The following is a 10,883-nucleotide window of genomic DNA, read 5'->3' as shown; positions in this document are numbered from 1 at the left end:
CTGTTGAAATCTACCCTCCCGAACTCTGGGACTTCAATCTCTTCTTCTAGCATTTCAGGTGTCTTGTTAAACAAACCAAGCATCACTGGTCCAGGACTCCTCTGACTGCTGGCCCAAATCTTTGGCAGTCAGATGCCTTGAAGACCCCCTCACCTCCCGCTCTCATTGGCTCCAGGCTTCCATGCGGAGAATTCCTCCAAGGTCACTCCCCAATTCCATGGTCTCCCTTGGCCCCCCTCCTTCACCTCTCCTGGACACCATGTGATCAGTGGTTATATGCCTCATGCTGTGGGAACGCTCCAGGATTCTCCTGCTTCTTGTCTTCTTCCTCCCACCTCAGAAACGTGGTCTTCCCACCCCCAAGCTCTATGACCAGGTCCTTGCCGGCACCTTCTGCCTACCCCGAGTCTGGGCCTGTAGATCTCGGTCTGTCCATCCCAGTGCGGTGGGATAAAGCCCCCCGACCCCCGAGTTGGAGCCCATCAGAGCCCAGGGGGACCAGACTGCCCAGAAGGGCAGTGAAGCCTGGAGGGCTGTGGGAGGTGGCAGGAACCTTGCCCTTCTTTTGGCTTCTCTCCCACCTGAGCTTCCCCTGGACTTGGGGTCCCCAGCCCTGTTCCAAACCCTTGCCAGCTTGTCACTAAGAAAGGTGCCATCTTTTGCCCCATCCCCCTCTGCTCGGTCACAGGCAACAAACTGGTGCTCTACGACACGTTTTGTTTGGCCCAGCATCCTTTTCTGAAGTTTCAATGAGTTGCTAGCGTTTAAAAAGTAACTGATTTCACTTAAGAATCCAGAATTCTAGTTTCTTTTGAAAAAAAATCAGAAGATCCAGCAACATGGGACCTGCGTTCCTGCACGGTGACATGCAGCCAGAGCCGGCGTCCGCAGTGTCCTTCCATGGGACCTGCACAGCAGTGTCTGCAGTTCTAACCCTCTGGATGGGCCCAGCCACCCACGTCCGTGGCCTGGCTTCTGCACAAGGCGGTCCAGGGGGAAGGAGCCAAAAGTCCTCATGGTCTGAGTGCCCGAGGGCAGGTGGAGCAGGGCAAGCATGAAGGGGGTGGACGGTCCCAGATGGGAGCTGCATCCAGCCTCTCTGTCACTGTTTATTGCTAGCAGCGTCTCGGGCGCCCAAGGGTGTGTCCCGTCCCCGCTCCAGCCTGCCCCGGGGTAGCCAGGTGGCCTGCTATCTGCTGCTTTGGGACCCTCCGCGTCCTACTGGAGTTGGGCCCGGGGCCTGAGGCTTTGTCCTGAGCCTGAGGAGCTGTGTGGCCTGTGGGTACAGGCTTCCTTATTGTCCTGTCAGCTCAGCCAAACGTGCACCAGGGGGTGGCAGTCTTGTCACAGTCCAACAGGATGTTGAGGACAGTGCAGGGGGCCCCGCCCACTGACAGGGCAGTGCGGGAATCCACGTGGTACTTCACGGTGCTCAGGCCGCCCTCGCGGTCCACCTTGAACTGCTCCTGGGAAGGGAAGGGGGAGCGGGCATGTACTCAGGGCTTTGTGGTGGCCAGCGGTCCCCAGCAGCGCGCCACTATTAAGCAGGAGAGCTGACGGACCCATATGGGTGTGTGCGAGGTGGTGGCACCCATCACAGGTCTGCCTGGGATTCGGCACCTACAGCGGAGTCCCTCGCTTGCTCCCCGCCTGCCCGGACCCTGAGATCTGGGCCGGCCCACGGTGCCCAGGTGCCCATGGCAGCCACCAGGGTGGGGCAGACTGCTTGAGTAGAGTGCTGAGGGGCTGTGCTGGGCCACACAGTGGAGGACAGGGTCATCTGGGCCGGAGAGCATGGTGGTAAGGCCTGGCCCTGTTGCCCACCCTCTACATCACCACCTGTGCGTCCCCAATCAGGGGACCAGTCAGCACCTGTTTTTGAGCAGCGATGCGCTTCTGGTCCCTCTTCCGCCAGGCTGGGTCATGCAGGTGGCGAAAAGTCTTGTACCCAGTTGTGATTCCCGAGGGGCGGAAAAGCTAAGAAGGCCAAAGGAAGTTGGGTCAGGCTGCCTCTCAGAGCTCTGGCCCTTACCACTACTCTCCCAGGGTCCCAGTGCCTGCCAAGAGCCACAGGCAGGGGCCTGCACTGCTGTTTGGCAGAAGGGGGCGGTGCTCATTGGGGGCAGGGCAGGGTGGCCATCTCCAAGCCCCAGGAACCTCATCTGAGGGCAGAGAAGGGAACCAGGGCAGCCACAATGACTGAGGAGGTTGGAAGCCTTTCGGGGGGGGGGGGGGGTGTTACCTGCAGCCCGGCCCCTTTGATGCGCCGGTAGAACTCGTCATCTTCACGGCCCCAGCCCCAGAAGCGGTTGGACATCCCATTGCACTGACACAGAAACAGGCAACGTCACTTGCCCCATCCTCCCAGGGGCATTCCCTGGTATCCTATCACGTGGGAGTCAGCCAAGGCCCCCTGCTCCTCCTCGTCCCCTGGAGATTCTAATGGACACCCAGTTCCCACAGCCGCTGAGGTATGGGGGGGCGGGCACTGCAGCCCAGTCCCTTTGCCTGTTCTAATGGGGCCTTGAACTTGTGTGCGATGCCTGGTTTCTCAGGAAGGTCTGACGGGCGGGAGGGAGGGCACCTCTCTGGGGAGCTGGTGATTGGCAGAAGTGCCAGCTCCTGCTTGACTTCTGCCTGCCCCATGCCCCCGTTTCTCCTAGGGAGGCTCTGCCCTGGTCTCTTCCCCAGGGAGAGGGACAGCTGGGCTCTGGCAGCACCTCTGCTGCCACCTGGCCTGGGGCTTCATCTACATAGAGCTGGCTTCAGCCACACCCTGAAAAGACGGGGGTCTGAGCCACTTGGTCCTTCCCACCCTACCCCTCACCACCCTTGCCCCCTGCCCACCTCCACCTCCAGCCACAGCCCCTGACTCGGGCCGGGCCCCTGACTTAAGTCAGGCCAATCAGGAGGCAGCACGGTGCAGTTCTGAAACTCCTGTCTGGGCTGTTGGGGAAGGCACTCCAGCTTCTCCTGACCCTGGGCCTAGGTGGACCAGGGCAGGGGGCACAGCTACGACAACCACCTCGCACCTCCAGTGTCTGAAAGTCAATCCACTCTGCGGACAAAGCCGAGCTGAGAGATGGCAGGGGAAATGGTGTCCCGGGGACCCTGTCTGAGAGGCCGGGCCAGCTGCCCTGGAAGCCAGACCCTCCCCGGGTCCCACCCAGCCGGGTCCACTTTCCCAGCCAAGGAACCCCGAGTCTTCTGAAGCCAGCCGGTCCAGCGGTTCCTGCTGCCGCAGCTGCATCCTCCCTAACTGACCCACTGGGTTCCATTCCTGGCCCATGTCGCTGGCTGCTCCTGCGCTCCCAGGACGGGCCCGGGGCAGGACACCTCCATCTGCTGGGCCCCCGGAACTGCTACACCCCCAGCGGTGCCCCCACACAGGCAAGCACCCCCTGGCCCTGGGCCGCACAGGCCGGGCCTCACCAGCTGGTAGTGCTGCTTGGAGAGCAGCAGGATGCCACCCACGTAGGTCTTGTAGTGGTAGAGCGGGTGGAGCTCCGGGGAGGCCACGTGGAAGGGCCCAGCCTCAGGGAAGCCATAGTCTAGCTCCTCGTTGAGGGGCAGCAGGTCCACGTCGTGCATGGCGATATAGTCTGTGCTGTTGCTGCTCTCCAGAAAGCCCACATTAATGAGGGCTGCGCGGTTGAACCTGCACAGGGAGGCAGCAAGCTGGCTGAGCTGGGGGGTGGGCAGGCGGGCTTGCTCTCCACCGTGAGTGGGAGCCTATCCTCCACAGCACCCAGCCCGGGCCACCTTCCTGCCCGACACTGTCTTCCCAGGGTGGGGGGGGGGGCTGCCTGGCTGCATGCCTGCCCCCAGCTCAGCTCACACATGCCTAGCGAGCCCCCACCCTGCGCCAGAAAGCTGCAGGATCCCTGCAGTACCCATGTGGAGAAGTCAAAGCACTGCCATCAGGGAAAGGACATGCTGATAAGAGGAGAGAAAGGTAAGTAATTATGTATCTAGCCAGACCCTGGCAGGCGCAATGGAGGAAGACAGAGCAGGGCGAGGAGTGGGGAGGCCACTGGGGGGCAAGTCAGTGTTCTTCCAGACGGGAGGGGGGCAGGGGGAGCCATGGTAATAGGGTGGCAGGCGAAGGGCTGAGGGAATGAGCTGGAAGGAAGCAGAGAGGAAAGCCACTGCCAAGGCCTGAGGCAGGAGCAGAGGCAGGCCGTGCCGTGACTTGGGTGTAACAGGATGGCTGTGGCTGGGGTGTGGGGAAGAGACGGGAGGGTCGGGGGGAGCGGAAGTCGGGCTGGGAGGCTCCTACACTCATTCCGGCAGGACACAGCAGTGATTTAGCTCAGGGGGGAGGTGAGAAGTGGGCAGATTCTAGATGTATTCTGAGGGACAGAATGCGCCGCGTGAGGGAAAGAGAAGAGCTAAGCACTCTGAGGCTTTCTGGCCCGAGCCACCGGAAGCGAGAAGCAGCCGGCTCCTGAGCTGGGGAGGGGTCGGGTGGGGAATCAGAAATGCGGTTTTGATCACACGAAGCTTGGGATGCCAGAGACACCGAGAAGGAGGGTGATGTGGGCGGCTGCGCGTGCAGGTCTGGAGGTCAGGAGAGCTCCTGGGCTGGAACAGACTCGGGGTCAGCAGGGTCTGGACAGGGTTTAATGCTGAGACCGGATGACATCCCCAGGGAGTGGCTGTAGGCAGGAAAAAGGACACGGAGGCACTGAGCCCAAGAGCACCAAGGTCTCGAGGTCAGGAGGGTGAGGCAGAACCAGTGAAGGACACAGCCGGGTTGGGGAGGGCAGTAAGGAAGGAGGAGAAGCAGAGGGCTTCAAAAGCCAAACAGAGGTGTTTTAAGAAGGAAGTAGTAACCCAGTTGGCCAATGCGGGCTAAGAACAGGGCTTCGGGTCACCGCCGCGGGCTCACGGCTGGTATCAGTGAGAGCTGCCTCCCTGTCACAGATGTGGGGGTAAATGTTGGGAGGAGAGCAGGTTCCAAAGAGCGAGATGGGAGAGAGGGGAGCAGAGAAATGTGAGTGATGGGAGGTCACAGGGTCTTGTCTTCTTTTTTTAGATGGGAGCTATTTCAGTGTGTGCTGATGCAAATGCTCCCAGAGGGGGGAATTTGTGTAGGAGAGAGAGGAGCTGATGGCTGGAGCTACGTCCGTCCGGGGCCCGAGTGGCAGAGCTGGCCCTGGAGGGGCTGGGACGGGGCATCTCCAGCACGCCCACAAAGAAGCTGGTGGGCACTTGGGCACACCCTCTTCCAGCGTCTTCTCAAACAGCTCTGTGTTCTCAAACGGGAAGCCAAGTCATCGGCTGAAGCTGAGGAGCAGGGAGGAGCAGAGAAAGGGTGCAAAGCTGCGTCAGACAGCGGCGCGGCAGCAGGCCAGAGGAGCACAAGGCTCCCAGGCAGGCCTTCCATTGCCAGGAAGATGAGCAGAGCGCCCTCTCCAGCCACATCCAGCTGCCCAGGTGCAGGAGAGGCATCGTCAGTGGTGGTGGCTCAGGGAGCCGAGAAGTAGGCAAGGGACTGCTGCTAACGATGGACCCTGGATTCCAAGCTAGGGTTAGGAGGAGACAGTGAGGACAAAAGTGTGGGCTGTGAAAACTGGGGGGAACTGGGCCTAAAGGGCCTGGTGGGGCCCCTGAGCCTTTGGACCCAGCTCCCAGCGGATGGAAGCGCAGGGAGAGGAGGTAGAGGAGACGTGTGGACTGGCTCTCGGAGGCGAGCAGTGCATGGTAAAGGGCGAGGATCTCAGGGTAACACCTGATGGTGAGCAGCTTCGAAGCTGTGGTGTTGACCCTCCCTTCCCTGAATACCCACAGCCAGTTTACTAGAAAGCTCTGCGTGGGCTTCCTCCCCATCCCATCTCCCCATCTGCTTCCCCAGAGCCCAGACACCCTCACCTCCCGGCACCCAGCACCCTTCTCCTGTCCAGGTAAAAGCTATTCCTCATACAGCAGCCGTGGCCATCTTTTCAAAATGGATACTGGGGCGCCTGGGGGGGCTCAGGCAACTAAGTGTCTGACTCTTGGTTTTGGCTCAGGGCGTGATCTCAGAGGGGTGAGATCGAGCGCGGCGACCGGCTTGGCGCCCAGCATGGAGTCTGCTTGAGATTCTTTCCCTCTGCCCCTCCCACATGCTTGTTCTTTCTCCCTCTCAAATAAATAAATCTTAAACAAACAGAAAACGGCTATCAGATCAGGACACGCTTTAACCCCGAATCTGCCTCTCAAATTCCCAGCACACCACCGAGAAGGGACCACTGCTCCCCCACTTCCTGCCACTGCCCCGGTGTTGGGGGAGGGGAGGGTGCTTTCACAGGCCAGAGGCCCCCCTGGCATGGGACTCCCGTGGGGAAGGGAGGTGCCCAAGGGGCCGAGGCAGGGTGAGGGCCTGGAGAGGGGCTGCTGCTTCAGGAGACCGTTCCTACCTGAAGTGGTCCACCTGGTTGAGCACATAGATATGGTGCTGGATCTTTTTCCGGCTCAGGAAGCGATGCATGTGGGGCACAAAGACCAGGAGCTCCTCAAAGCGCTCGCGGAAGGGCACTAGCACGGCCAGGCGGTGGGGGCCCCAGGAGGCGTCTTCTTCCCAGTGTTCAGGTGGTGGCTCGGGGGGGCAGGAGCGGGGTGGGCCCGGGGTCTCCTGCCCTTGTCCCCTGGCTGCCCGGGCTACGTCCCCGGAGCAGCTGAGCTGCAGCCAGAGCAGGGAGAGGAAGCCCAGTAAGAGACAGGCGACAAAGAGGTGGAAGACGGAGCACTTCCGAGGGAGGCCGCCGGGGAGCAACCTGGACCTGGGACAAGAGCAGAGACAAGGTTAGGAGTGCCGGTGGCGCCAGGGGTTGGACCCTCTGACAGGCCCCTCCTCTGGCTTCCCCACAAGTCGGGCACACAGGACCGGTCTGCCCCAAGCACCTGGGAATTAGTGCAGAAGCCCCCCGAATGCTTTGGTTTGTGCTGCTACCTCGTGTCAGAATCCTGCTCGCTGCTCTGGGCCCAGCCTCTGTCACCCTGCCTCCAGAAAGCCCTCCGACCCCGGGGCAGAGCTTCCCCAGCTCTTTCAAACCCCCTTACTTTCTGTGAGTGAGTCCAGGTCAGATCAAGAGCTGCTGCTGGACGGGGATGAGACTCCTTGTCCCTTGTACCCTCCCCTCCCCAGGACATATAGCCCGAGGTCCAGGCAGGAGCACGGCCTTAGAGATCCCACCCATTGCCTTCCAAACCCTGCTCCCTTGTCGGTTCACCCCCAGCTGAAACCTTGACTTCATTCTGCTTCTCACACCAGAAAGGCCCCCAAGGCAGGGACCGGTGCCAGCACTGGTTGCAGGGAAGAGCCCTAAGTTGATTCTGGGAAGATTGGATCTGCCCCCAGAACAGTACAAGGCCCAAATAGACAATGGCAGTTCACTGAACAGGTCTCAAAGCTTCAGTCCAAGGGGTAGCCTATGTCACAAGAAATGGGAGATGGAAGAGGGAGAGGAAGATGCCGGCAGGGGAGGAAGATGGAACCCAAGCTGGGTTTGGAAGCTGCCAGCGCCACTGAACGGCCTGGACACTGAGGAGTGCTGGGATCCTTCTTGCTGAGCCTGGGAAGGAGCTGGGCAATCTAAGAAAAGTAAAGTTTCCTCGATCTACTGCCCCTGCAACCACCTGCAAAACACCCAGTTTTATAGCCTTAAAGAATCACCAGTTAGCTGGCAGGCGGCACAGACTGGACCCGAGTTGCTCCCTACCACCCCCGCGGGGCACATGCTGGGTAACCCAGAGCTTCGCCACTCACCACATTCCTTCCTGCTCCAGCGCTCACACAGCCTGCCGGGCCTTCCTTACTTTATTTGCCTGGAAGCCCCCTGCTCATCCTCCAGGGCCAACCTCCACTGTCACAGCCAGCACGGTCCCTCCCCTTCAACTCTAATGCCAGGGCCTGCAGGGCCCACCCCTCAGTGTGCGCTCAAGTTGATCTACGAGCTCCCTCCATGGCCTCTGGGCCGTCCCTCCTCGAAGCACTGAGAGGTCTGGAACCATTGGTGTCCCGTTCGCCGTCCCCCGCAGGTCATCAGTTCCTGTCAGCAGCCCCAGTTTAGGCAGCAGAGGGCTTGCTAGGGAGTCACAGGAAAGGTTCAAGCAGTCGCAGCATGCTTTAAGTCACACACCAGAGCCAAACTGTCCATAAAGTACAACCGCCAACCCGGAAGCCAGCAGCCCTAGCCAGGTCCCACACATGGCAGAGAGGTGACCAGGTAGGACACTCTGGGCTTCTGACTTACCCCCCATTGTCCTGTGGTAGGACTCTCCTCCGCTGCGGAGCAGCGGAGCCCAATCCTGCCAGTGGCTTGGGAAGGCTGGAACCTCTACTGATTCTCTCTCGCCCTTGGGGCTCTTTCTGGGGGTGGGATGGAGACCGGGGATGCGAACATGAGGAAACATCCCACCTTTGGGAAAAGAAGCAGTGACCGTTATCCAGGGGTGTGGCATGGATTGGGCACTCTGTGCAATTTCACAGGCTGTTCCTTCAGTCCAGCTTCCCTTTCAGGACCACGTTCTCTTAGGCAAGCTTATCCTTTGGGCTCTAAGACCCCAAATCAACTGAATTCAGAGCCAAATCTCCAATCATCAGGACAAGTGGACACTGAGGGCTCCTGGCGCCACCTGGTGGCGATCTCCAGGTCTGCGGCTCCCCGCCCTGGGGCACCCTGCTCTGAGGGGCACACCCTGCTCTGTCTCTATCAGTCTGTGCCCAAGGCTAGAAAAGGCAGATTCAAACCCAGGTAGGCTGGCTCCAGAGCCAGCACTCTCAACTGTTATACTAGCCTGCATCTGTTGCATGGACCTTTGTACCCCTGGGTCCAAAGCAGGCATTGACATTGGTAACTTTTTCTGGGAACAGAGGTATGTTCCAAAGGTTTATGGAAAGGGATCAGGAAATGGAACTTCTCTTCCATTACCTTTCCTCTCTTTCCTTATACAAACCTTAGTGATACAGGTTTGAATATCAGCTTCTCTGGTTACAGGACCGCCCAACTACAAAGGGAACCGTCAGACACCTCCTCTGTACCAGGTGCAGTGTCAAGAGCTTTACAGATGCCATCTCAGACAGCCCTGCAGAGTAGATATTATGATCCCTGCTGCGGAGATGGCAAAGTTGAGGTTGGAAAGATGAAGGGATCTGTTTCGGGTCACATGGCTCAGGGCGGACTCCACTGTCCAGGTTTTCCTTCTCTTATACCCCTGTCTTCCGACTTCAACACCACATCAGAATACCCCCCAGGAAGAAGTTGTGTCCACTGTATTCCAGAATATTTGGCACCTTGGCAAACTCAAGAGACACACATGGAATGGGGTGTCATTCCCTGTTCTGGTTCTGGGTGGGAAGAGTTTTGCGGGCACATCTTCAGAACGAAGTGTGGGTGTCCTCCCAAATCTAGACGGGTCTAGATGGCTCCCCTACCCCAATTTTGCTTTAGTGGAAAACATCACTTGCTAAGGTCTGGACCCCGTACAGCTGCACCGGAAATGAACCAGCATTACGTGTGCCGAGTGCCTAGTACGTGCCAGGCAGGGCCCTGCCAGGCACCTCACACAGAGCTTCTGTCTGGTCGGAACAGCTTCTGGGCAGTCAGCAAAGGCTGGGGAAGCGTGAGGGAGGGTAGGGTCTGAGGCTACAGGGATGTGAGGCGGGAAGCGGGAGACCAGAGAAGAGGGAGAAAGACCCTCAGGGGCCAGGGGCAGACAGAAAGACAGCGATCCGAGGGGAGAGGTCCGTGGAGTCAGAGCCCCGCACGCAGACAGACGCCAGTGGAGAAACAGACACAAAGAGACCCACACCGAGGGACAGAGACCCGCCAAGAGAGGGACAGAAACTCACAAGGGGAAGTCATGGGAAAAATACAGACCCGCGGGGGGACGGAGACCTGCGGGGTGACGGAGACTGCGAGACCCACACGGAGAGAGGGCGACCCGTACCCAGAGAGAGACAGCGACCCACAAGGAGAACCACAGACCCTCGGGAAGCCCCGCAGACGGGGACGCGACGGCCTCGGGCTCCTAAATTCCGCGGGGCGGCCCGGAAAGGATCGGCACCCGGGAGGACGGGGCCCGGGCCGGCCGCCGCCGCTCACCTGCCGTCCTCCCAGGGCAGCTGCGCCGCTTTCCTCCGGGAGGGGAACATCGTGGGGGGAGGTGGCGGCGCATGGGACTCGAGTTCCCAGCCGGGCCGGCCCGGCCTCCCGGGCCTACGCGGCGCCTCCGCCTCCCGCCCCGCCCCGGCGCGTCCGCCCCGCCCCCCGGTCCGCCGGGTCCGCCGCTCCTGCCGCGCCGTCGGCTCCACCGAGCCGGCGCGTGAAAGGTTCCGCGTGCGAGGAACGGTCGAGCGCTCCCGCTACGGCGGTTCAACTGCCTTGCGGGGTAGCCGCTTGTTCTCCCGAGAAGCCGAGAACCCGGAGGGGGTTCAGGTCACTGGGCCGGTGCTGGATTGAGTTAGCCTCCAGACCTCCAAACCGGCGCTCTGGGATGATAATCCGCACCGCCGTCCTCTTCCCGGCCCCAGGTGGTGGGTGCAGGGTTCCTCCGCAAACAAGCCGAGGAGGTGGGGGACGGGGGAAAGGCCAGGCTCGCGGCTCTGCCTCGGGCTCAGCAAAGACCCCAAGCGCTAGCGAGGAGCGAAGCACTAGGGGGCAGGGCACCATCTCTTTGCATCTGTTTCCTACTTGCGTGTATGAGTAGCCCCTGACTGGCATGGCTGCTTGGGTTAAGAGAACGGGCAAACATACTTGGTAGGTGCTGGGCACATAGTCAACGCGATGTTAGTGACGGCCATTATGCAGGAAGGGGCATTTAGGTGGAGTTGAGGTGAGCACTGAAGGGGGAGTAAGATAGAGTTCTTCTATCTGCCCTGGCACAGTGGGAACTTAACC

General features: G+C 60.2%; 1 protein-coding gene across 5 annotated transcripts; it reads right to left on the bottom strand.

Moving 5' to 3' along the window:
* Positions 1 to 779: 779 nt before the first annotated feature.
* B4GALT7 (beta-1,4-galactosyltransferase 7) lies at positions 780 to 10,271 on the bottom strand. Of its 5 annotated transcripts, XM_047730963.1 has the most exons (7): positions 10,089 to 10,267; positions 8,238 to 8,402; positions 6,402 to 6,764; positions 3,433 to 3,658; positions 2,243 to 2,326; positions 1,873 to 1,977; positions 780 to 1,466 (listed from the first exon to the last, which is right to left on the bottom strand). In XM_047730963.1, the coding sequence occupies exons 1-7, from the start codon at positions 10,136 to 10,138 to the stop codon at positions 1,311 to 1,313; spliced, it is 1,149 nt and encodes a 382-aa protein (XP_047586919.1). In that variant the 5' UTR covers positions 10,139 to 10,267; the 3' UTR covers positions 780 to 1,310. The 5 variants fall into 5 exon arrangements, with proteins under 5 accessions (XP_047586919.1, XP_047586920.1, XP_047586922.1 ...); XM_047730964.1 differs by lacking the exon at positions 2,243 to 2,326 and having other exon boundaries at positions 10,089 to 10,271; XM_047730966.1 differs by lacking the exon at positions 8,238 to 8,402 and having other exon boundaries at positions 10,089 to 10,264.
* Between the last annotated feature and the right edge of the window lie 612 nt (positions 10,272 to 10,883).

Source organism: Lutra lutra, chromosome 5, assembly GCF_902655055.1.
Source record: "Lutra lutra chromosome 5, mLutLut1.2, whole genome shotgun sequence".
Taxonomy (NCBI): domain Eukaryota; kingdom Metazoa; phylum Chordata; class Mammalia; order Carnivora; family Mustelidae; genus Lutra; species Lutra lutra.
This window is presented reverse-complemented; position numbering and strand designations above follow the sequence as displayed.